Consider the following 25,941-nt stretch of genomic DNA (forward strand, 5'->3'; position numbering starts at 1 on the left):
TTGCAGTGTGAATATATCTAATATCTGGAGGGAGAGTCAGTGTGGATTACAATGTGGATTGCAGTGTGAATATATCTAATATCTGGAGGGAGAGTCAGTGTGGATTACAATGTGGATTGCAGTGTGAATATATCTAATATCTGGAGGGAGAGTCAGTGTGGATTACAATGTGGATTGCAGTGTGAATATATCTAATATCTGGAGGGAGTGTCGGAGGATATGACAATGATTGTAGTATGAATGTACGTCTGGAGTAGAGGCGGTGCTGCGGAAGGGGCGGGGCCAGGAGGCGGTGCTCGGAAAGGGGCGGGGCCAGGAGGCGGTGCTCGGAAAGGGGCGGGGCCAGGAGGCGGTGCTGTGGAAGGGGCGGGGCCAGATCCTATATAAGCGGCCCACGCGCGGTCTGAGCGGCGGCGTTTGTATGGATGCAGTTATCGAAGGTAAGGAACCGCTCAGCGCCTCCCGGTGTCTCTCGCCGCGCACCCCTGCCCCACACCCCTGCCCCACAGCCCCGCCGCGCACCCCTGCCTCACAGCCCCGCCGCGCACCCCTGCCTCACAGCCCCGCCGCGCACCCCTGCCCCACACCCCTGCCCCACAGCCCTGCCCCACAGCCCCGCCGCGCACCCCTGCCGCACAGCCCCGCCGCGCGCCCCTGCCCCACAGCCCCGCCGCGCGCCCCTGCCCCACAGCCCCGCCGCGCGCCCCTGCCTCACAGCCCCGCCACGCACCCTGCCCTACAGCCCCGCCGCGCACCCCTGCCTCACAGCCCCGCCGCGCACCCCTGCCTCACAGCCCCGCCGCGCGCCCCTGCCTCACAGCCCCGCCGCGCGCCCCTGCCCCACAGCCCCGCCGCGCACCCCTGCCGCACAGCCCCGCCGCGCACCGCTGCCCGACAGCCCTGCCCCGCCCCGCCCCACCCCACCCCCCCTTCCTCTTCGGTCCCTCTGATTAATATTGCTTTTATTGATCCAGGGCTGACAGCAACATGTGTTTCTCGAAGAATTCACCGTCCTCGGCAACAGCATCACCAGATGACACAGGTACTTTGCTCTGTATCATCGGTCTAACAACTTTATAGCCAACGTTTTTTAATGGTGAAAGTAATGAACGAGGAAATGGATGACATGTAGGGTGGAGACAGAAAATCTATCAAATACATCTCTTGGATAAGTACTTGCAACCTGAGGACCATGGGCTGATGGTTCATAAATTGATGTGCACTGTGTGCACAGTGCATGGTCTGCATTTCCCTTGGTGAGACCACACTTGGGGCTTTGTGCACAGTTCTGGTCTCCATATTAAAAGTCTGATGTCCGCACTACGGAAGGAGGGAAAAAGCTTTTGGATGATGATCCCATGAAATGAGAGGTTATGATGATCAGGAAAAAGTGAACAGGCTGGGTGTGTGTGAATCTTTTCTCTGGAAAAGAGAAGGCTGAGGGGGTGACCTGATCGAAGACTTTAAAATTCAGAAAGGGTTTTAATAGGATCGACATGGAAAAGATATTTTGACTTGTGTCAAGGGAGGGACCAGAACTAGGGGCCATTGATGTGTGACAGTCACTAATGAATCAAATGGGGAATTCAAGGAGAAACGTCCTGCCCAGAGAGTGGGGAGAATGTGGGGCCCCCTCGCACGAGGGGAACAGTGTCCATGTGTTTAAGGGAGAGAGGAATAGAAGGATATGGTGATGGGGGAGGGTGGGAAATGAACAGTATGTGGGAGGAGGCTCAAGTGGGCAGGAACACCAGCATGGAGCAGATGGGCCGATTGGTCTGTCTCTGAGCTGAGATTCAGTGCGTATATCTTCTGTAAACTGTGTCACTTAACTGAATTGGCATATTGTATTTTTCAGGCTTTTATGCAGATGTTCAGGATCAACTGATTGAGGATTACCAAACACAGTTAGCGTGGCAACAATTTTGCAGGTGAGCTGTGAAGAGAGAATGGGATTGTCAGTTCGGTGAGCAACGTGTGGTGATGGGTGAGCAATACTCAGCATGAGCTAGAATGATGGGCCTGGGGAGTTTCGCATCAGCTCAGCTGAGAATCTGTACTGTTATAGATTGTGTGTTGCTGGTTATGCCTGAATTTATTGCTCATCCCTAGTTTCCTTTTGGAAAGTGGTGGTGAGCTGTCTTACCGCTGCAGTCTGTGTGGTGTAGGTACACCCACTGTGCTGTTGTGGAGGGAGTTCCAGGATTCTGACCCAGCGACAGTGAATGAACGGCTGACGTATTTCCAAGTCATGATGGTGAGTGACTTGGAGGGGAACCTCCAGGTGATGACGTTCCCAGGTATCTGCTGCTCTTGTCCTTCTAGATGGCAGAGGTCGTGGGTTTGGAAGGTGCTGTCTGAGGAACTTTGTTGAGTTCCTGCAGTGTATCTTTTGATGGTACACACGGCTGCCACTGTGTTGGTGGTGGAGGGAGTGAATGTTTGTGGATGGGATATCGATCAAGCAGGGTAGCTTTCTCCTGGTTGGTATCAAACTTCTTGAGTGTTCTTGGAGCTGCACTCATCCAGGCAAGTTCCTGACTTGTGCCTTGTAGAGGTAAACAAGCTTTGGAGAGTCAGCTGGTGAGTTACCACAGGATTCCTGGCCTCCAACCTGCAGCACTTCGGGGTCGCACCCTCAGTGACGGGGACCCGGGTTCAATTCTGGCCTTCGGTGTCCGTTATGTGCAGTTTACACATTCTCCCTGTGGGTTTCCCCGGGTGCTCTGGTTTCCTCCCCACATTCCAAACATGCGCAGGTTAGGAGTGGAGTTACAGGGATAGGGCAGGGGAGTGAGCCTCGGTAGGGTGCTATTTCAGAGGGTTGGTGCACAATCAATGGGCCAAATGGCCACATCCTGTACTGTCAGGATTCTGCTCTCATAGCCACAGTATTTATATGGCTGGGTCCAGTTCAGTTTCTTGTCAATGCACGCCCCAAGATGTTGATTGTGGGGGATTCTGTGATGGTAATGTGATTCAATGTCATGGGGCAATAGTTAGATCCTCTCTTATAGGAGATGGTCATTGCCTGGCACTTGTGTGGGGCAAATGTTACTCACCTCTTCTTCAGTGACTGCTTCAGTGTCTGAGGAGTCACGAATTGTGCAAAATATTATGCAATCCTCTGTGATAATCCCCACTTCTGACCTTGTGTTGGAAGGAAGGTTATTGAAGCAGCTGAAGGTGGATGAGCCTAAGACACTATCCTGGGGAACTCCTGCAGTGAGGTGCTGGAGCTGAGATCTAGGGGATCGGACATGGATCTGTTAAAGTAAAACATCTTCAGCCTTTTTAACATTTTTTTATTTTTCCAATTAAGGGACAATTTAGCATGACCAATCCACCTACCCTGCAAATCTTTGGACGGGGGGTGGGGAGACTGGACCCTAGGTAGGGTGCTCTTTCTGCATGGCATCCTTCTGCACCACCTGCACATTAGGGATTCAATAATTCTACAGAGCACCCAGAGGAACCCCACACGGACATGGGAAGAATGTGCAAACTACACATGGGTCCTCGGTACCGTGAGGCAGCAGTGCTAACAACTGCGCCACCGTGCTGCCCTTCAGCCTCTTTCAATGTTTTCTGGTCGACCCCCTCATGGTCTGGTATTTCTGTGCAGATCGTTGACAACTGAGAATGATGCCGGCCAAGCTCCGAGGGTTGACACCTGGACAGAAGATGCAAATTCCAAGTTGGAGAATGAATGTTTGGAGTCAGAGGTGCTGGAAAATACCCCTTCAGGTGTGTAGTTCTCCCTGACGTCCTGGGACCAATATTTATCCTTCAACCAACAATGTCGAAAAATAACCTGCATCATTATCTCATTGCTCTCTGTGGGATCTTGCTGTGCTCTAACCCAATGCTTTATTCCCTCTACTCCAATAACACAGTTCAGTAAAGATCTCTCGTTCTCTGTTAAACTCTTTGGGACATCCTGATGTGGAGAACGTGGCTGGAGAAACACGAGTTTGACTTTTTTTTTGGTTGTTGCTGGCGGGAGGTTTTTGAAGCCGCAACAGTAACTTTTATATATTATATATTTTATTTGAGGCAGCCTCTCAGCCTGAAGGTCAGTGCTCTCTCGCTAACACCAGTTTCATTCCATGTTGCAGGGCCACTTGTGCAGACCGCAACGACAGGACGCAATCTCAGGAGAGGGACTCCTAAAGGATCAAAATGGTAGAATCTAAATAATTTCTGTTGGGAATGCGGGGCGGGGGGAAAGCTATCGGGATGCACAGAACAGTGGGGACGGGTGTGACAGAACCTTCAAATTGGAGCCAGGCTATCCGGGGGAGGATGTCACAAAATGTTTCCTCACAAAAGGGAGAGTGACAATCTGCAACTTTCTCTCACCCCCACCCCATCCCCAAAATAAAAAGCTGTCAATGATGGGACAATTCATACAAATTTAACCATTTGCTGGGGTTGGTTAAATGAACAGACTCGAAGGGTCTGAATGGGCCTCCTCCTGTTCCTGTATAACAGGCCCGAAGGGTCTGAATGGGCCTCCTCCTGTTCCTGTGTAACAGGCCCGAAGGGTCTGAATGGGTGTCCTCTGGTTTTTTGTACCCCCTGGGGATATCTAGACTGGGTGGCGGGGTGTTCGCTCAGCTTTTTACCTGCGACAGAGTTTGGAATCTGGACTGCCTCTTCCTTCACTGCCCTCTCTTTAGCCTTGGTGTGGTTATGTGGCTTTGTACTTTGATCCTTCACAAATATACATAATTTGTTGCTTTTCTGCATTTCAGGAAACTCTCTGTCTTTGTCATTGTCATCGTCGCCTACATTTCAGGAGTTTCTGGTAGGTACGCCATTGTTTGAAAATGATCGTCTATTATTTTCCCTCTGGTCCGTTAACCCCCTCAGTGGCCTCTTTATTCACTCGGAGCCTGGTTTCTATTGTGGTAACGGGCCAGATCCCAATAGTTACTTGATACCGGACAGGAACCCGAATCTTTTTTTTATTTTGTAAGACAGTGAGGAAAGGATACTTTGTTCCAGGAGTGATTTTCACAAAGAAATGGGGATCTGGTATATTAAAACAAACTTTATCTACTTTTATTAAACTTCCTTGGACGGCGCGGTGGTACAGTGGTTAGCACTGCTGCCTCACACCGCCGAGGACCTGGGTTCGATCCTGGCCTCGGGTCACTGTCTGAGTGGAGTTTGCTCTTTCTCCCTGTGTCTGCGTGGGTCTCACCCCCATAACCCATGTGGAGGTTAGGTGGATCCGCCACACTAAATTGCCCTTTAATTGGGGAAAAAGGAATTGGGTACTCTAAATTTATTTTTAAGCAGCATGGTGTCATGCGAGGGAGATATTAGCAAATTGGGTCCAAATGTAGCAGGCAATTTAGGGGTTAAACAGACTTGAGGGGAGTCAGAGGGATATGTCTACATCTGGCTGAGTTACATTGTCCCAGTCAGACTTAAACTAGTTAGTGGGAATACACAGGTTGCCCCAGATCCATTGTCCTTCAGGGCACTCCTGTCTAACCAGCCGTAAGTCCATTAGAGTCTGAAGGCCTCTGTCTGTCAATGGGAGGTTAGTTGCATATCAATTGCATGGCACTGTTCTTTTATATAAATGGGAGTGGGCAATCAGCCAAGATAAATCTGATGGGTTCAAGTCTGGAAACGTCAGCAGATAAACTTTTGTTTGAGGGGCTAGGTGGAGCTTGGGGAGAAAGAGAAGGAATGCTGTTTTGAATAGTTACAGTGGAAGGATTTGGAAATCGACCGAGAACGTCATGAAAGTTGCCACCAAGACATGCTTTAGAAAGAGGTTCAGAACAAATGTCCCCATCAGAAGAAAAATCGTTTCTTAAATGCAAGTATTGCCTTTGTCTGCCTGTGAAAGTAGCACGAGAGCTGTTTTAATTTGTTTACAAAATAACTGAACCCTGTTTCTTTTATCACTCCTGGAACGAATCAATCTTTCTGCACAGTCTTAAAAAAAACTCATAAATGTTATGATCCTGGTTCAGTCTCTTAGCCACTGTTGAGCTTGACTAGGCGTCTGTAACACATAGAAATGGAAATACCAGTTAAACGCATTGGAGTTTGATCCTGGAGTCCCCCATACTCCCCCAGACAGGCTAAGGGCTGTAGGTTTCGTACGCCCGTTGAACATTGGGGACCTAGTGGGGTTTTCCTAACAATCACCCAGCTACATAGTCACTCAGCCATCCCAGATTGTTAATTGGATTACAATTGCTGGGGTGAGATGAAGGGGCCTCCTGTGCAGCAGCAGAAATGCTGGCACATAGAAGATGGGTCAAATGATCTGTTTGTGATCTTGTGTTTCCTGTATTAATAGCGCAGTGTGCTAAGTCGCATGGCACTATACTCCGACAGTGTATTTATACAAGTACAGTTAGGAAAGATACCTTGCTTGATATCTGATTTTAATCCCCTTCCCAGTCTGATAGATTTTTCTATAACTTATGTCTTCCAGCGGAGTATTGTGAACTTATCAACGCCAAGCGTCTGAAGTGCCCCTGTGTCCCACGGAGTGGGTGCAATGTCTCAATTCACAGCCCGGCCGCTGGAAGTTTTGACATTAAATGCAGTGAGAGTACTGTGAACGACGTGAGCTGCTGGAATGCAATGCTCATTGATGTCCAACCTAATTTCATGGTGCTGGAGCTCAGCGGAGAAAGTCCTAACAAAGTTTACGTCTGTGAGAATCAGTTTGTGACTACAGGTATACGCAAGGGCCTGTCTCAGAGCAATGGCTTTGGGGCATGGGGAGCGGAAGAGCATTCGGACAAAAAGGGAAACATACTTTTGGAGAAATTGTTACCTGACAATGGGAGAAAGAAGCAGACCACTGGGATATAGATTTACTTTGTATCTAACCCTGTGCTGTACCTGTCCAGGGAGTGTTCGATGGGAACAGTGTAGTGGGAGCTTTACTCTGTATCTAACCCTGTGCTGTACATGTCCTGGTTGTGTTTGATGGGCCAGTGTAATGGGAGCTATACTCTGTATCTAACTCTGTGCTGGGACTGTTTGTTGGGGACAGTGTAGAGGGAGCTTTACTCTGTATCTAACCCTGTGCTATACCAGTCCAGGGAGTGTACTATGGGGACAGTTTAGAAAGAGCTTTACTCTGTATCTACACCTGTGCTGTACCTGTCCTGGGAGTGTTTGATGAGGACAGTATAGAGGGAGCTTTACTCTGTATCGAACTCCGTGCTGTGTCTGTTCTGAGAGTGTTTGATGGGGACAGAGCAGAGATAGCTTTGTTTCGAGACTTGCTGTGCTAATTAATATTTGCCTTTCCCTATCAGTCCACCTTGTATATCTTTAAACAAATGTCCCATTTTGATTTTGTGTATCATAGATAATGCACCTCACTCTTTCGATGGAGAAATAGTTGATGAGATATCTGTTCCTCCAGAGACCATCCCAAATAATGGAACAGAGACCACCCCGAATAATGGACTGGAAACTTTAAAGAATGTTCCTCCAGAGACCATCCCAAATAATGGAACAGAGACCACCCTGAATAATGGACCGGAAACTTCAAAGAATCCTTGGTGGGGTCAGTGAAATGCTCACAGTTTACATCCTGAATCGAACAGTGCAGTGTGCCTCTGTCCTACCACCTTATTTACCTGAGTTGCATGTTAGCTGTTAAATGGAGGAAAATCGATTCTGTTTCCCCTTCATCCTGAGATACGGGACGGAGTTGGAGATATCGTCCTGGGTGGAGGCCCAGCTCAGATTAACCAGAATGTTCCTGGTGCTGAAAGGATTATATTCCAAGGACAGGTCGCACAGATAAGTCTTGTGGTCCCCAGGTCAAGAAGATGAAGGGGGTGATCCAATTCAGGGGTTTTAAGAATAATAAAAGATTGGACAGGGTCAACAGACGGAAACTGTTTTCGCTGGGGCAAGGGTGGGTGTGCGGTCTACAACAGAACCTTAAAATTGGAGCCAGCTCATTCAGGGATGTCAGGAAACTCCTTCACAGGAGAACTTGAAAACTGGAATGTTCTCCTTGAAAAACAGCTGTTGAGGATGGGGCGGGTGAATTGGAAATTTTCAAAACTGAGATTGATAGATTCTTGTTCAGTAAGGGGGTTTAAGGATCCAGGGCGGGGAGATGGGCTGAAGCTACAGGTCAGATATGATCTGATTGCTGAAATGGACTTGAGGTGCTGATTGGGCCTCCTCCTGTTCCTGTGCAAAAGGCTCGAGGGGATTGAAATAAGAGATATTTGTGATGGGAGCGGCACAGTAGCACAGTGGTTAGCCCTGTTGTTTCACAGCACCAGGTTCCCAGGTTTCATTCCTGGCTTGGGTCACAGTCGTGCGGAGTCTGCACGTTCTCCCCGCGTCTGCGTGGGTTTACTCTGGGTGCTCTGGTTTCCTCCCACAAGTCCCAAAAGTCTCATTAGGTGAATTGGACATCTTCCTCGGTGTACCCGAATAGGTGTGGAGTGTGGTGACTAGGGTCTATTCACAGTAACTTAATTGTAGTGTTAATGTAAGCCTACTTGTGACATTAATAATTATTATTATAATTATTGTTTTCTCTATTTTCAGCCTTTGTTATTGTTCCATGTTTTGGACTTTGCCTTGTTCCTGTTATCTGGTAAGCTCATCGACACAAATTCCATTTAGTTCCAGTGTAGATTCTGCAGAAACTTTAAAATACTGGCTCAGGGGCGGCACGGTGGCACAGTGGTTAGCATTGCTGCCTATGGCGCTGAGGACCCGGATTTGAATCCCGGCCCTGGGTCACTGTCTGTGAGGAGTTTGCACATTCTCCCTGTGTCTGCGTGGGTTTCACCCCCACAACCCAAAGATGTGCAGGGTAGGTGGATTGGCCACGCTAAATTGCCCCTTAATTAGAAAAAATGAATTGGATATTCTAAATTTATGAAGAAAAAAAAAATAATACTGGCTCAGCAAGATCACAATTATCACATCTAGAAATCCTCCACTGTCACCTTGCTCCGAGTCTCCAGTTCCTGTAACATCCCTGAACCCCAACAAGCCTCCCTATCCGTAACCTGCTCCATCTTTCTGACTTCCGGTGGCGGCCATGGAGTGAATGGTCGCATATTTAGCAGCACCCGCTCATGGTGGTCTTTCTGTGGCCTTGTTTGCCGGTTTGTTGCAGGACATTTGTCGGAACAACTTGCAGAAGAAAGTGACCCCAAGGTTATGGAGCTGTGGTCCAGAAGTGGCTGGTAAAAAACGAACCAGTTGCTTGAGGCGAGTGGGGAGTGCTCCCCCCAACATTATCGCAGGCATCGATTTCCCTTATTTTGAAGCAGGAAAAAGATCCAGAGAGTTGTTGGTCGTGTAGTCCAATTTCCCTGTTAAATGTGGATACGAAATTACTGGCAAAGATCTTGGCCACACATTTAGAGGATTTTGTTCCGGGGGTAATAGGGAAGGACCAGACGGGATATGTTAAGGGACGACACCTGACGTCCAACATAAGGCGGCTCTTAAATGTAATCTTAATGCCTGCGGAGGGCGCGAGGTCTAGGTGGTGGTGTTCATTGATGCAGAAAATACTTTTGATCGGGTGAAGTGGAAGTAATTATGGGGTATCCTGGGAAGGTTTGGGCAGGGATTTGTGGATTCGGTCTGGTTGCTATATCAGGCACTGGTGGCGAATGTAAAGACAAACTGGGTTCGATCAGAATATTTTAGTCTCTGTCGGGGGATGAGACGGGGTTGTCCACTCTCCCCACTACTGTTTGCCATGGGGATAGTGAGGAGGGGGGAGGGGTGGAACAGAGGGTCTCGCTCTATGTGGATAATTTGCTCCTTTTTATATAACTGACCCATTGGGGGGGATTGCAGGAATTATGGGAATAGTGGAGGAATTTGGTCGGTTCTCCGGTTACAAACTGAATATGGTCAAGAGTGAGTTGTTTGCGATCTAGGCAAGGGGGCAGGAGAGGAGACTGAGGGAGCTGCCGTTCAGAGTGGTGGGAGGGAGTTTTGGGTACCTGGGGATGCAAGGGACTGGGGTCAGCTTCATAAACTAAATTTGGGCAGGGTGATTGAGCAAATGAAAGGGGACTGCCGTCAGTGGGACGTGCTCCCGCTGTCATTGGCGGGGAGGGTACAGACTGTGAAAATGACAGTCCTCCCGAGATTGCTGTTCTTGTTTCAGTGTCTTCTAGTCTTCAGCCCCAAGGCATTTGTTAGGAAGATGAATGCAGCAATCTCTGGTTTTATATGGGCCGGGAACGCCCCGAGGGTGACGATGGTTCTTGAGCGGGGATGCGGAGAGGGGAAAGTCTTGGAAATATACAAGGAACTGATGGAGTGGGGAGGTGCAGAAGTGGGAGGAAGAGCTGGGAGGGGAGTTGGAAGTCGGACTATGGGAGAAGGCCCTGAGGAGAATCAATGCATCCTCGTCGTGAGCCAGGCTTAGCCTGATCCAGTTCAAGGTGGTCCACATATGACCCAGCGAGGGTGACTGAGTGCAGAGGTGGCAACATTTGGAGTGTCGGAAGATCTGCAAGCCCAGGGGAGGGAGAGGCTGACGTTTTGGCCTTTGTCTCCCTGGTGGCCTAGAGATAGATTTTGCTGGGATGGAGGGACTCGGAGCCTCCAAAGTCCGGGGTTTGGGTCAGTGACATGGCAGGGTTCCTTGGGTGAGAAAATTAAGTTTACCTACAGGGGTTTGCTTGGACGTGGCAGCAGTTCATTGACTTCTTCAAGGAGAATTGACCGTCAGCGGTGGGGGTGGGGTGCTGAAGAGGGAGGCATGGAAGTGACTAATAAGGGCAGTCAAATGTATGGATAGTTAGGGGTGGGGGGGAGTTGGGTATGTTATTGTGGGGTTATTGCATGTGTTGGATCTCTTGTTTAAAATGTTAAAATTATAAATGCCTCATTAAAAATATTTTCTTAAAAAACACTATCCATATGTCTGTAACTGCCTCTAGTCCCTACAAGGTTATTAGTACAACCCTTCCTGTCTCCGTAACCACCTCCTCCAGCCCCGACAATCCTTCCTATCTCTGTAACCACCTTGATACATGAGCAACCACAATTTCCTTTCACACCACTATTGGTGCAAAGTCCTGATTTACAGTTTATTTTTATTTAGAGTACCCAATGAAGGGGCAATTTAGTGTGGCCAATCCACCTAGCCTGCACATCTCTGGGTTGTGGGGACGAAACCCATGCAAACACGGGGAGAATGTGCAAACTCCACCCAGAGGCAGGATCAAACCTGGGACCTCGGCACCATGAGACAGCAATGCTAACCACTGCGCCACCATGCTGCCCCTTATTTACCATTCTAACCTGATATCTGCATCTATTGATCGCTCTTGATGCTCTGGCTCTCTTTCCCCCTGCTTCCCACTGACTTGTGCCCACCCTCCCCTGCTCGTGCCATCCGTCCCTCCGACTGCTTCCCACCGGCTCGCGCACCCCCATCCTCCCTGGTCGTGCCGCCGCTCCCTCGCACAGGCATGCTTATCTCTTTGCTGTCCGGTAATCGGCACTCTGCCGCGAGAATCTGAAGTTATGGAGTATTGATGCTGAGTAATGTCTATTTGTATTGGGCACAGGTATTGCAAGAAGAATCAAGTCTATAAGGGGTAAGTGCACTTTTTAATTTTTCAGTTGTTTGATAATCGGCACTCTGCAGCGAGAATCTGAAGCTATGGAGTATTGATGCTGAGTAATGTCTATTTTATTGGGCACAGGTATTGCAAGAAGAAAACAGCCAAGTCTATAAGGGGTAAGTGCACTTTTTAATTTTCAGTTTTATGTTACACCAACACCATTCTCAGTTTATTCTGATCGAAACACAGACAGTACAAGTACAACAGGATTCACAAATGGTAATCAGATAATCTGATATTATGGATAAATACTCTTGAGATCATTTTCCAAATCTTACAAATGGTGACGAGGGAATATTTTAAATCCTTGCATCTAACAGTGCGGTGTTCCCTCAGCACTGGCCCTGGAGTATCTCAGAAACAACTTGAGTGTACGCCTTCGATGGATGGGACATCCGAGCCTGCTATCTGTGTGTGTGTGTGTGGTGCTAATTCATCATATTTTCTTTCAGATACTCCACTGGATCGCCAGAGCTGTGACCAACAGGATTTGACAGCAAGCTTTCTCCATCACTCACCCTGAACTCAAACTGACTGTGAATCATGCTTTTTCATGGCTGGCTGCTGCTTATGTTTCGCATTATGATAACCCATTTTGGTTTGAAGTGTTTTGTTCGACAGTGTGGTGAATGTAATATAGATATTAATTCACACTGTCTTTGTAAGCGCAGTAGCACTTTCCTACCACAAGGGGGAGTAGCGCTGGGAGCACTCAGGAACTTGTACTGGGCTCCACCCTTGGCTCCGCCCATGACTCCTCCCCCTAGTGCAGCTGTATAAATACTTGTGTCCAGAGTCGGCCTGAGTTCACTACGAGTTCATCGACATGTAACAGGCTGGCTCTGAAGTAAGTTGATTAAAGCCTAGATTCTTTTTTTTAAATATAGATTTAGAGTACCCAATTCATTTTTTTCCAATTAAGGGGCAATTTAGCGTGGCCAATCCACCTAGCCTGCACATCTTTGGGTTGTGGGGGCGAAACCCACGCAAACACGGGGAGAATGTGCAAACTCCACACGGACAGTGACCCAGAGCCGGGATCGAACCTGGGACCTCAGCGCCATGAGGCAGTAGTGCTAACCACTGCGCCACCGTGATCCCCTAAAGCCTAGATTCACATCGCAAACACGTATCTGGTGAATTGATGGTTCCATCACAGGCAGGGTTAGAATGTTTGTGGTGCATTTATCTATGCAGGCAAGGGCATCTATGGACGTCGGGCAAATGTCACTGGATTACTTATTCAGAGAACCGCGTTAATGCTCTGAGTAACCAAGTTCACATCCAACACAGTTGCAGCCTTGTGTTCCATCTACAAGATGCACTGCGAGAACTTGCCAAGGTTCCTTAGGCAGCACCTTCCAAACCCATGACGGCTACCATCTAGAAGGACAAGAACTGCATTCACCCGGGAACCCCACCATCTGGAGGCTCCCCTCTCAGGTCACTCACCATCCTTACTTGGAAATATACCAGCTATTCCTTCATTGTCACTGGGTCGAAATCCTGGAACTCCCTCCCTAATAGATCAGTGGATGTGCCTACACCTCTCGAGACTGCAGCGGTTCAAGAAGGCAGCTCACCAACACCACCTCACTGAGCAATTAGGGCTGGGTGATAAATGCTGGGCCAGCAATGCCTCATCCCACAATTAGTAAAAAAAAAAAATCCATCACTTTTAATCATCCCTCCCACTACCAACACAGTGGCAGCAGTGTCTGCTTTGCCTCATTGACATATTTGTGTAATTAATAAGATTAAGTAATCATTGTACTGTATATTAACTGGGTACGAAAGGCATTATTTTAAATATATTATTGGAATGCTGCTGATATGGATTGAAGTTGACTTGCTTTCTGGTATTAAAATACTGTACTCTTGCAGTGTGGTTATGCATTTGGGCTGCATTGAGTTTACCTTTGTGTAATGTGAGCCAAAATCGGGCTGCTGAGTGGCTAGAAGAATGGCCTGGAGTCTAGAATTGTCAGTTTAAGCATACCAGGTAGGATTGGGTTGTGGTAGGGAAGCCTGGCAAACTCTTCCCGTTGCTTAAGAATTGCAAATATTTGGTGAGAAGACAATTAGTTGTGTTGACAAAGGTGCAGAACTTGGGCTGAGTGTTGTTAAAAAGTTGCCTGCGGAGAGGATATAAAGGTGAATGCCCTGGGGGTGATTGACAGCTGATACCAAGTAGACACCCCTCAGCCAGGATTGTGTTCTGGAAGCACTTGCGGATACCAGGCCGTCACAAATTCTTTATGAATCACACTTTCACTCATTTATCCACGGAGGCCTCCACTCAAACAAAAGTGAATAGTAGAACCCGCAAGAGTCTTGACAGTCAGAGAGATCTAAGTGTACAGGTCACTGAAAGGGACAACACAGGTGGAGACGGTTGTCAAGAAGACATACAGCATGCTTGCCTTCATTGGCTGGGACATTGAGTATAAGAATTGGCAAGTCATGTTGCAGTTGTATAGAATCTTAGGCCACACTTGAGAGTATAGTGTTCAACTCTGGTCACTACACTACCAGAAGTATGTGGAGGCTTTAGAGAGGGTGCAGAAGAGATTTACCAGGATGTTGCCTGGTATGGAGTAAACTCGGTTCGTTCTCACTGGAACGACAGAGGTTGAGGGTCAACCTGATAGAGGTCTACAAAATTATGAGGGACATAGACAGGGTGGATAGGATGGGAATAGAGGGATACGGATCCGGGAAGTGTAGATTTTAGTTTAGACGGGCAGCATGGGCGGTACAGGCTTGGAGGGCCGAAAGGCCTGTTCCTGTGCTGTACTTAATGAATGAATGAAAGTATCATGCTTTGAATTCAATCTCAGCAAACTAAAATTAAAATTTGAATTTTCAAAGAAAACAAATTAAGTGGATTATGACAGTAGCCTTTATTCGTCTTCTACAAAACTGTAGTTAAAACTCAAAGAAAAGGTAAATTCTTGCAAATATATAAAAGTTTAAACTCTTCTGCAGCCATAGGGGCTTTTCCATTGTCCCAGAATCACCACTCCTGCTCGAATAATTGCTTTACAGCTTGTCCTGCTCCTCAACCTAATTCAAAATATAAATTCATACATACATTAAACCAGCAACTTTTAAATGTTTTCAGTACCACAGAGTTCACTCGGTGACTGGGGTGTTCCTCAATGTCATTCGTCACATTACACCAGCAAAAAACACACACCACTACAGACCAATATTTCAAGTTATGCTTCTGGGTTTTGAGATAACTCTCGTGTTTAACATCAACGTGGTTCATAAGTTTGAGAAGGCCACCACCATCACCTCGTGGCAATTGGGGATGGGCAATGGTACAACCAGTACTGCCCAGGGCCGGAGAGTGAACAATAAATCTCTATTTGCTCTGACTCCCAGCTCCCGCTCATTTTATACCTTTGTTTTGACTCCCAGCTTCTGTTGTTTTTAAATCTCTGCTCTGACTCTCAGCTCCCACTCTTTTAAAATAATCTTTGTCACAAGTAGGCTTACATTAACACTGCAATGGAGTTACTGTGAAAAGCTCCTCGTCGCCACATTGTGGCGCATGTTCGAGTTCTGAGGGAGAATTCAGAATGTGCAAATTACCTAAAAAGTCTTTTGGGACTTGTGGGAGTAAATCAGAGCATGTGGAGGAAACACGCAAACATAGGGAGAATGTGTAGACTCCATAGACAGTGACCCAAGCTGGGAATTGAACCTGGGACCCTGGAGCTGTGAAGCAACAGTGCTAACCACTGTGGTACTATGCTGCCCCATTGTTTTTTTTAGTGAGTCACTGATCTCCATTCTGACTCTCAGCTCTCGCTCTTTTTAAATCTCTTCTCTGACTCTCGGCTCCAGCTCTTTCTACATCTCTGCCGACTTGCGGGACGCTAACTCTGGATCAGAGCCACACAGCGCAGAGAAGGCCCTTCGGCCCATCGAGTGTGCGCCAGTCAAGAACACCTAACTTTTAATCCTATTTTCCAACACCTAGCCCATAGCCTGTATACCCTGGAATCACAAGTGCACATCTCAATACTTAGTAAATGTTGGGGGTCTCTGCCTCTACCACCCTGTCAGGCAGTCGGTTCCACACACACATCACCCTCTGGGTAAAAAGGTTTTTCCTCACATTCCCTTTAAACGTCCTGCTCCTTACCTTAAATCTATGCCCCTAAGTCATTGATTCCTCCACCAAAGGGAAAAGTCTGTTCCTGTCTATCTATGCCCCTCATAATTGTATACATCTCAATCATGTCTTCTTTCCCCCCCCCCCCCCCCCATCTCCTGCTCAAAGGAAAACAATCCAAGTCTATCCAATCTCTCTTCATAACTGTCACTATCCAGCAACATTCCGGTAAATCTCTGCACCAGTCCCCGTGCTATCACATCCCTCCTGTAATGTGGACCTCAGAATTGCACACAATACTCTGGCTGTGTCCTAAGCTACATTATATAGTTCTAGCATAACCTCCCTTCTCTAAAACTCTATACCTTGGTTAATAGAATTTACAGTGCAGAAGGAGGCCATTCGGCCCATCAAGTCTGCACCGGCTCTTGGAAAGAGCATCCTACCCAAGGTCAACACCTCCACCCTATCCCAGTAACCCCACCCAACACTAAGGGCAATTTTGGACACTAAGGATTAGCATGGCCAATCCACCTAACCTGCACATCTTTGGACTGTGGGAGGAAACTGGAGTACCCGGAGGAAACCCACGCACACACGGGGAGGATTTGCAGACTCCACACAGACAGGGACCCAAGCCGGAATCGAACCTGGGACCCTGGAGCTGTGAAGCGATTGTGCTATCCACAATGCTGCCCTAAATAATAAAGCCATGATGTGGAGATGCCGGCGTTGGACTGGGGTGAGCACAATGAACCTGAAGAAGGAGCTGTGTTCCGAAAGCTCGTGTTTGAAACAAACCTGTTGGACTTTAACCTGGTGTTGTAAGACTTCTTACTAAATAATAAAGACAAGTGTGCCATAAGCATTTTTAACCACTGTACCACCTGCTCTGCTACCTTAAGGGACCAGTATAAATGCATACCGAGGTCCCTCTGATCCTCAGTACCTCCCAGGTCCTGCCATTTATCGTGTATTTCCTTGCTATGTTTGTCCTGCCCAGCTGCATTGCCTCACACCTATCTGGATTGAATTCCATTTGCCACTGATCAGCCCAACTGATCAGCCCTTTTATAGCCTTCTCTAATCTAAGGCTATGCTCCTCACTATTTACCACCCCACCAATTTTCACCCCACAAGGTAACTGACCAACCCTCCTACATTCATATCTAAATCATTTATATAATCCCTGGACACCAACTCTGGATCCTGGGTCATTAATTCTGGAATCGGTAACATGAACCATGGATTCCAGGGCACTAACTCTAGATTCTCGCGCTGTGACCTGTTCCCAGTCCAAAAGAACTACAACTCCCACGTCCATAAGGAGCGCGTTCCTGCGCCGTCCGGAAGTGATGCCTGAGAGGGCGTGGTTGTTATTGATTGACAAATGGACTACATATCCCGGCGTGCAGCGCAGCCGGCTTCTGGTATGTAACGGAAGTGCCGATGAGGGGGCACGTTTTCAGTCAAAATTAAAAGAGCATTTGGTGGAACGAAAAAAGAAGCTGATCTGGTGTGGATGAGAAGCCGAAATCAGGCTTTTATTTCGAGAACGGTTCATGTTCAATGTGAATGTGGTGGCAGACGGATGAGGGAACTACAGATCCCGGAAGGGTGTGCGACCGGCTTCCTCTGGCGAGAGGAAGTGAGGAAAGTGTAGGCGGGGCCTGGGGCTGATTGACAGGAGACCCCGCACATGAAAACGTCCCAGCATGGCCAGTGAGGGGCCGGGTTTCCTGGCCGGCCAGGAAGTGACGTTTTGTTGGATCAGGGAGGCCAGCAGTAGCAGCAATGGAGGAGCTGGGAGTGATGCTGGAGAAAGTACAGGTAGGAGAGAAACAGACAGAGGGGAAGAGGATGAATGGATGGATGAACGAGAAGGGGTAAAGCGGGTCACCCACCCATTTGTATATACACAAAGAGAATTTAGACTGGAGGGGGAGAAATACAACACCGAGAAAAACTGCAAGTCACAGAGAGATAGGGAGGGTTGTCGGTGCTGGAGGAGGTTCCTGAGATACAGAGGTTTGTCGGAGCTGGAGGGGGTTACAGAGATAGGGAAGGTTTTTGAATCATAGTGGACGAGGATACAGAAGGGGGGGCGGCTGGATGGGGAAGATTGTGGGGGCTGGTGGAGATATGGAGGGTTGTAAGGGGCTGGAGAAGGTTACAGAGAGAGGGAAGGTTGGGGGAGGGTGGTGTTACAGAAATGGGAGGATTTTAAGGCTGGAGGAGGTTAAGGATAATGGAGATGTTTGTTGTGATGGAATCTATTCTCTGGCATCCTGTGCTGGGGTTTCTCTGTCGTCCTGTGTGTTGTGTGAATTTTAAAATTGTTGCTGTCACTCTGTCTTTCCAGGAGGATATCCCTTCCCTCGTCTCGTCCAGGCCCCACACTGGCCTCTCCTTTCTCGCCCCTGAGCCTGAGGATTTAGAGGATCTCTACAGTCGTTACAAGGTGAGTGAGGACACCTGTCCGAGTCTGTCCTGAACTTGCTGTTCGGCTGATGTCAGAAATTCTGCCGCCAATTTACACAGGGCAAGAATCCACAAACAGCCATCTGGTGATGACCCACATCATCTGTTTCTAGTGGTGTTAGAGCTCCGACAGTGCAGCCCTGCCTCGGTACTGACCCTCCGACAGTGCATCCCTGCCTCGGTACTGACCCTCCGACAGTGCAGCCCTGCCTCGGTACTGACCCTCCGACAGTGCAGCCCTGCCTCGGTACTGACCCTCCGACAGTGCAGCCCTGCCTCGGTACTGACCCTCCGACAGTGCAGCCCTGCCTCGGTACTGACCCTCCGACAGTGCAGCCCTGCCTCGGTACTGACCCTCCGACAGTGCAGCCCTGCCTCGGTACTGACCCTCCGACAGTGCAGCCCTGCCTCGGTACTGACCCTCCGACAGTGCAGCCCTGCCTCGGTACTGACCCTCCGACAGTGCAGCCCTGCCTCGGTACTGACCCTCCGACAGTGCAGCCCTGCCTCGGTACTGACCCTCCGACAGTGCAGCCCTGCCTCGGTACTGACCCTCCGACAGTGCAGCCCTGCCTCGGTACTGACCCTCCGACAGTGCAGCCCTGCCTCGGTACTGACCCTCCGACAGTGCAGCCCTGCCTCGGTACTGACCCTCCGACAGTGCAGCCCTGCCTCGGTACTGACCCTCCGACAGTGCAGCCCTGCCTCGGTACTGACCCTCCGACAGTGCAGCCCTGCCTGGGTACCGACCCTCCGACAGTGCAGCCCTGCCTGGGTACAGACCCTCCGACAGTGCAGCCCTGCCTGGGTACCGACCCTCCGACAGTGCAGCCCTGCCTGGGTACCGACCCTCCGACAGTGCAGCCCTGCCTGGGTACCGACCCTCCGACAGTGCAGCCCTGCCTGGGTACCGACCCTCCGACAGTGCAGCCCTGCCTGGGTACCGACCCTCCGACAGTGCAGCCCGGCCTGGGTACCGACCCTCCGACAGTGCAGCCCGGCCTGGGTACCGACCCTCCGACAGTGCAGCCCGGCCTGGGTACCGACCCTCCGACAGTGCAGCCCGGCCTGGGTACCGACCCTCCGACAGTGCAGCCCTGCCTGGGTACCGACCCTCCGACAGTGCAGCCCTGCCTGGGTACCGACCCTCCGACAGTGCAGCCCTGCCTGGGTACCGACCCTCCGACAGTGCAGCCCTGCCTGGGTACCGACCCTCCGACAGTGCAGCCCTGCCTGGGTACCGACCCTCCGACAGTGCGGCCCTGCCTGGGTACCGACCCTCCGACAGTGCGGCCCTGCCTGGGTACCGACCCTCCGACAGTGCGGCCCTGCCTGGGTGCCGACCCTCCGACAGTGCGGCCCTGCCTGGGTGCCGACCCTCCGACAGTGCGGCCCTGCCTGGGTGCCGACCCTCCGACAGTGCGGCCCTGCCTGGGTGCCGACCCTCCGACAGTGCGGCCCTGCCTGGGTGCCGACCCTCCGACAGTGCGGCCCTGCCTGGGTGCCGACCCTCCGACAGCGCGGCCCTGCCTGGGTGCCGACCCTCCGACAGCGCGGCCCTGCCTGGGTGCCGACCCTCCGACAGCGCGGCCCTGCCTGGGTGCCGACCCTCCGACAGCGCTGCCCTGCCTGGGTGCCGACCCTCCGACAGCGCGGCCCTGCCTGGGTGCCGACCCTCCGACAGCGCGGCCCTGCCTGGGTACCGACCCTCCGACAGCGCGGCCCTGCCTGGGTACCGACCCTCCGACAGCGCGGCCCTGCCTGGGTACCGACCCTCCGACAGCGCGGCCCTGCCTGGGTACCGACCCTCCGACAGCGCGGCCCTGCCTGGGTACCGACCCTCCGACAGCGCGGCCCTGCCTGGGTACCGACCCTCCGACAGCGCGGCCCTGCCTGGGTACCGACCCTCCGACAGCGCGGCCCTGCCTGGGTACCGACCCTCCGACAGCGCGGCCCTGCCTGGGTACCGACCCTCCGACAGCGCGGCCCTGCCTGGGTACCGACCCTCCGACAGCGCGGCCCTGCCTGGGTACCGACCCTCCGACAGCGCGGCCCTGCCTGGGTACCGACCCTCCGACAGCGCGGCCCTGCCTGGGTACCGACCCTCCGACAGCGCGGCCCTGCCTGGGTACCGACCCTCCGACACCGCGGCCCTGCCTGGGTACCGACCCTCCGACACCGCGGCCCTGCCTCGGTACCGACCCTCCGACACCGCGGCCCTGCCTGGGTACCGACCCTCCGACAGCGCGGCCCTGCCTGGGTACCGACCCTCCGACAGCGCGGCCCTGCCTGGGTACCGACCCTCCGACAGCGCGGCCCTGCCTGGGTACCGACCCTCCGACAGCGCGGCCCTGCCTGGGTACCGACCCTCCGACAGCGCGGCCCTGCCTGGGTACTGACCCTCCGACAGCGCGGCCCTGCCTGGGTACTGACCCTCCGACAGCGCGGCCCTGCCTGGGTACTGACCCTCCGACAGCGCGGCCCTGCCTGGGTACTGACCCTCCGACAGCGCGGCCCTGCCTGGGTACCGACCCTCCGACAGCACGGCCCTGCCTGGGTACCGACCCTCCGACAGCGCGGCCCTGCCTGGTGCCGACCCTCCGACAGCGCGGCCCTGCCTGGGTGCCGACCCTCCGACAGCGCGGCCCTGCCTGGGTGCCGACCCTCCGACAGTGCGGCCCTGCCTGGGTGCCGACCCTCCGACAGTGCGGCCCTGCCTGGGTGCCGACCCTCCGACAGTGCGGCCCTGCCTGGGTGCCGACCCTCCGACAGTGCGGCCCTGCCTGGGTGCCGACCCTCCGACAGTGCGGCCCTGCCTGGGTGCCGACCCTCCGACAGTGCGGCCCTGCCTGGGTGCCGACCCTCCGACAGTGCGGCCCTGCCTGGGTGCCGACCCTCCGACAGTGCGGCCCTGCCTGGGTACCGACCCTCCGACAGTGCGGCCCTGCCTGGGTACTGACCCTCCGACAGTGCGGCCCTGCCTGGGTACTGACCCTCCGACAGTGCGGCCCTGCCTGGGTACTGACCCTCCGACAGTGCGGCCCTGCCTGGGTACTGACCCTCCGACAGTGCGGCCCTGCCTGGGTACCGACCCTCCGACAGTGCGGCCCTGCCTGGGTGCCGACCCTCCGACAGTGCGGCCCTGCCTGGGTGCCGACCCTCCGACAGTGCGGCCCTGCCTGGGTGCCGACCCTCCGACAGTGCGGCCCTGCCTGGGTGCCGACCCTCCGACAGTGCGGCCCTGCCTGGGTGCCGACCCTCCGACAGTGCGGCCCTGCCTGGGTGCCGACCCTCCGACAGTGCGGCCCTGCCTGGGTGCCGACCCTCCGACAGTGCGGCCCTGCCTGGGTGCCGACCCTCCGACAGTGCGGCCCTGCCTGGGTGCCGACCCTCCGACAGTGCGGCCCTGCCTGGGTGCCGACCCTCCGACAGTGCGGCCCTGCCTGGGTGCCGACCCTCCGACAGTGCGGCCCTGCCTGGGTGCCGACCCTCCGACAGTGCGGCCCTGCCTGGGTGCCGACCCTCCGACAGTGCGGCCCTGCCTGGGTGCCGACCCTCCGACAGTGCGGCCCTGCCTGGGTGCCGACCCTCCGACAGTGCGGCCCTGCCTGGGTGCCGACCCTCCGACAGTGCGGCCCTGCCTGGGTGCCGACCCTCCGACAGTGCGGCCCTGCCTGGGTGCCGACCCTCCGACAGTGCGGCCCTGCCTGGGTGCCGACCCTCCGACAGTGCGGCCCTGCCTGGGTGCCGACCCTCCGACAGTGCGGCCCTGCCTGGGTGCCGACCCTCCGACAGTGCGGCCCTGCCTGGGTGCCGACCCTCCGACAGTGCGGCCCTGCCTGGGTGCCGACCCTCCGACAGTGCGGCCCTGCCTGGGTGCCGACCCTCCGACAGTGCGGCCCTGCCTGGGTGCCGACCCTCCGACAGTGCGGCCCTGCCTGGGTGCCGACCCTCCGACAGTGCGGCCCTGCCTGGGTGCCGACCCTCCGACAGTGCGGCCCTGCCTGGGTGCCGACCCTCCGACAGTGCGGCCCTGCCTGGGTGCCGACCCTCCGACAGTGCGGCCCTGCCTGGGTGCCGACCCTCCGACAGTGCGGCCCTGCCTGGGTGCCGACCCTCCGACAGTGCGGCCCTGCCTGGGTGCCGACCCTCCGACAGTGCGGCCCTGCCTGGGTGCCGACCCTCCGACAGTGCGGCCCTGCCTGGGTGCCGACCCTCCGACAGTGCGGCCCTGCCTGGGTGCCGACCCTCCGACAGTGCGGCCCTGCCTGGGTGCCGACCCTCCGACAGTGCGGCCCTGCCTGGGTGCCGACCCTCCGACAGTGCGGCCCTGCCTGGGTGCCGACCCTCCGACAGTGCGGCCCTGCCTGGGTGCCGACCCTCCGACAGTGCGGCCCTGCCTGGGTGCCGACCCTCCGACAGTGCGGCCCTGCCTGGGTGCCGACCCTCCGACAGTGCGGCCCTGCCTGGGTGCCGACCCTCCGACAGTGCGGCCCTGCCTGGGTGCCGACCCTCCGACAGTGCGGCCCTGCCTGGGTGCCGACCCTCCGACAGCGCGGCCCTGCCTGGGTGCCGACCCTCCGACAGCGCGGCCCTGCCTGGGTGCCGACCCTCCGACAGCGCGGCCCTGCCTGGGTGCCGACCCTCCGACAGCGCGGCCCTGCCTGGGTGCCGACCCTCCGACAGCGCGGCCCTGCCTGGGTGCCGACCCTCCGACAGCGCGGCCCTGCCTGGGTGCCGACCCTCCGACAGCGCGGCCCTGCCTGGGTGCCGACCCTCCGACAGCGCGGCCCTGCCTGGGTGCCGACCCTCCGACAGCGCGGCCCTGCCTGGGTGCCGACCCTCCGACAGCGCGGCCCTGCCTGGGTGCCGACCCTCCGACAGCGCGGCCCTGCCTGGGTGCCGACCCTCCGACAGCGCGGCCCTGCCTGGGTGCCGACCCTCCGACAGCGCGGCCCTGCCTGGGTGCCGACCCTCCGACAGCGCGGCCCTGCCTGGGTGCCGACCCTCCGACAGCGCGGCCCTGCCTGGGTGCCGACCCTCCGACAGCGCGGCCCTGCCTGGGTGCCGACCCTCCGACAGCGCGGCCCTGCCTGGGTGCCGACCCTCCGACAGCGCGGCCCTGCCTGGGTGCCGACCCTCCGACAGCGCGGCCCTGCCTGGGTGCCGACCCTCCGACAGCGCGGCCCTGCCTGGGTGCCGCCCGTCCGACAGCGCGGCCCTGCCTGGGTGCCGACCCTCCGACAGCGCGGCCCTGCCTGGGTGCCGACCCTCCGACACAGCGGCCCTGCCTGGGTGCCGACCCTCCGACACCGCGGCCCTGCCTGGCTACCGACCCTCCGACACCGCGGCCCTGCCTGGGTACCGACCCTCCGACAGTGCAGCCCTGCCTGGGTACCGACCCTCCGACAGTGCAGCCCTGCCTGGGTACCGACCCTCCGACAGTGCAGCCCTGCCTGGGTACCGACCCTCCGACAGTGCAGCCCTGCCTGGGTACATCTACCGTGCTGTTTGGGAATGAGTTCCTGGATGGTGCCCCAGCGACAGAGAAGGAATGGTGATATATTTCCAAGTCAGGATGGTGAGTGACTTGGAGAGGAGCCTCCAGTTGTTGGGGTTTCCAGGTATCTGCTACCTTCTCCTTCTAGATGGGAGTGATTGTGGGTTTGAAAGGTGCTGCCGAAGGAACCGTGATGACCCAGTGCCTGTAGTGCAGTTATAGTTATAATTGTTCTCAGTCCTCGTGTCTCTTTCTTTCTCTTTCCCCCACTTCCATCTCCCACAGAAGCTGCAGCAGGAGCTGGAGTTCCTTGAGGTCCAGGAGGAGTACATCAAGGATGAACAGAAGAATTTGAAGAAGGAGTTTCTCCATGCCCAGGAGGAGGTGAAGCGCATACAGAGTATCCCTCTGGTCATCGGGCAGTTCCTTGAGGCTGTCGATCAGAACACAGCCATCGTTGGCTCGACGACCGGTGAGACCCATTGTGCGCTGTTCGCTGCCCTGTAGTGCTTGAATGTTTTTTCTGTGATATAAAATAACCTGAGGTGACTTGGGCGCTGAACGACTGTTTATTAGCCCATGGATTAGGAGAGCACAACCTCAAAGCAAGGTCTCCGGAGCTGACTCTATCCAACTGAGAAATCAAGTAATAGTTATACGTAGCAGGTCACGTTTGCGAAGTCATTGATCACAAGATTGTCTGGTTGAAACTTTATATTAAACAGGTTACAGGTGTTCCACAGACCAATCTCCCTCTGGGGGCAGAAATTCCTTGTTTTGATTCCTCCAAACCCCCCCCCCCCCCCCCCCCCCTACACGCGCGCACACACACACACAACCACGAGGGGAGAATGATCCTCTCAGTAACCATCCTGTCAAAGCCCTTACTTGGAATCTGATCTGCCTTAATAAGATCACTTCTTGTTCTTCTGTGCTTAAATTGAAGCAAGACTTACCAGCTTTTATGCTCCGTTCCTGCTTTGCAATAAAGGCCAATGTTCCATGGAATCACGACGGTATGGGCACCATGGCGACACAGTGGGTAGCACTGTTGCCTCCGGCACTGAGGGCCCAGGTTCGATCCCGGCTCTGGTCACTGTCTGTCTGGAGTTTGCACGTTCTCCCGTGTCTGCATGGGTCTTGCCCCAAAACCCAAAGATGTACAGCTTAGGTGGATTAGCCAAGCTAAATTCCCCCTTAATTTGGAAAAATATAATTGGGTACTCTAAATGTATTTATTTTTTTAAACCACTACGGTACAGAAGGATGCCATTCGCCCCATTGAGTCTGCACTGACCCTCCGAAGGAGAACCCTACCGAGGCCTGCTCCCCCAGCCTATAGCTGTAACCCCATCTAACCTGTACATCTTTGAACACTAAGGGGTAATTTTAGTATGGCCAATCCACCTAAAGTGTACACCTTTGGACTGTTGGAGGAATCCAAAGCACGCGGAGACGGAGTGAAACTGCAAACTTCACACAGACAGTCACCTAAGGCCGGAATTGAACCTGGGTCCCGAGAGGCAGCAGTGCTCACCCCTGTGTCACTGTGCTGCCAACAATTCTTCCCAAATGCGGATTTATTTTTTTGTTGAGTTTCATATGATGCTTATTTATGAGGACATCCAGATCCCTCTGTGTATCTCTGCAATCTGCAGCCTCGCTGTCTGTTTAAATAATTTACTGCTTTTCACTGTGTTCTGTCAAAGGGGACATTTTCCTTGCACGTTCCCACCCAGCAATTAGTCTACCCACTTACTTTACCAGCAGCACAGTAGCTAAGTGGTTAGCACAGTTGCTTCACAACTCCAGGGTCCCTGGGTCACTGTCCGTGCGGAGTCTGCACGATCTCCCCGTGTCTGCACGGGTTTCCTCTGGGTGCTCCGGTTTCCTCCCACAGTCCAAAGATGTGCAGGTTACGTGGATTGGCCACGCTAAATTGCCCTTAGTGTTCAAAAAAAGGGTCAGGTGGGGTACTGGGTTATGGGGATGGGGTGGAGGTGTGGGGTGCACTTTCCAAGGGCTGGTGAAGACTCGATGGGCCGAATGGCCTCCTTCTGTCCTGTAAATTCTATGATTATTTGTTCGAGGGATGTAGGTGTCGCTGGCTGGGCCAAAATCTATTGCTCATCTCTAATTGCCCCTTGAAGGAGTAGACCTCACATTGTTGTGGGTCTGGAGTTGCGTGTAGATCAGACTGGGGTAAG

At 53.6% G+C, this 25,941-nt stretch overlaps 2 protein-coding genes across 6 annotated transcripts in view; both read left to right on the forward strand.

Annotated features, from left to right (window-relative positions):
* The first annotated feature begins 371 nt into the window (after positions 1-371).
* LOC119974971 lies at positions 372-12,367 on the forward strand. Of its 5 annotated transcripts, none has more exons than XM_038814371.1 (12): positions 372-440; positions 975-1,042; positions 1,859-1,931; positions 3,626-3,747; positions 4,119-4,185; positions 4,758-4,810; positions 6,467-6,715; positions 7,415-7,558; positions 8,566-8,614; positions 11,571-11,600; positions 11,709-11,743; positions 12,080-12,367. In XM_038814371.1, exons 2-12 carry the CDS (start codon positions 988-990, stop codon positions 12,148-12,150), a joined length of 948 nt encoding a protein of 315 aa, XP_038670299.1. In that variant the 5' UTR covers positions 372-440; positions 975-987; the 3' UTR covers positions 12,151-12,367. The 5 variants fall into 5 exon arrangements, with proteins under 5 accessions (XP_038670299.1, XP_038670296.1, XP_038670301.1 ...); XM_038814368.1 differs by having other exon boundaries at positions 7,358-7,558; positions 12,080-12,363; XM_038814373.1 differs by lacking the exon at positions 8,566-8,614 and having other exon boundaries at positions 7,358-7,558.
* A 5,069-nt stretch (positions 12,368-17,436) lies between these two features.
* psmc4 (proteasome 26S subunit, ATPase 4) overlaps positions 17,437-25,941 on the forward strand; it is a 30,072-nt gene continuing 21,567 nt past the window's right edge. Inside the window, exons 1-3 of the mRNA XM_038814357.1 lie at positions 17,437-17,583; positions 18,116-18,214; positions 24,020-24,206. Coding sequence (XP_038670285.1) covers positions 17,548-17,583; positions 18,116-18,214; positions 24,020-24,206 — 322 coding nt within the window. The 5' untranslated portion in view covers positions 17,437-17,547. The remainder of the gene's footprint in view (positions 17,584-18,115; positions 18,215-24,019; positions 24,207-25,941) is intronic.

The sequence above is a fragment of the Scyliorhinus canicula genome, chromosome 12 (genome assembly GCF_902713615.1).
Source record: "Scyliorhinus canicula chromosome 12, sScyCan1.1, whole genome shotgun sequence".
Lineage (NCBI taxonomy): Eukaryota > Metazoa > Chordata > Chondrichthyes > Carcharhiniformes > Scyliorhinidae > Scyliorhinus > Scyliorhinus canicula.

Coding starts and splice junctions, on each gene's coding strand:
- LOC119974971 (XM_038814368.1), top strand. CDS start 988: ATGTGTTTCTCGAAGAATTCACCGTCCTCGGCAACAGCATCACCAGAT. Junction 3,748..4,118: donor GCTGGAAAATACCCCTTCAG/GTGTGTAGTTCT, acceptor TCCATGTTGCAG/GGCCACTTGTGCAGACCGCA. Junction 4,186..4,757: donor ACTCCTAAAGGATCAAAATG/GTAGAATCTAAA, acceptor TCTGCATTTCAG/GAAACTCTCTGTCTTTGTCA.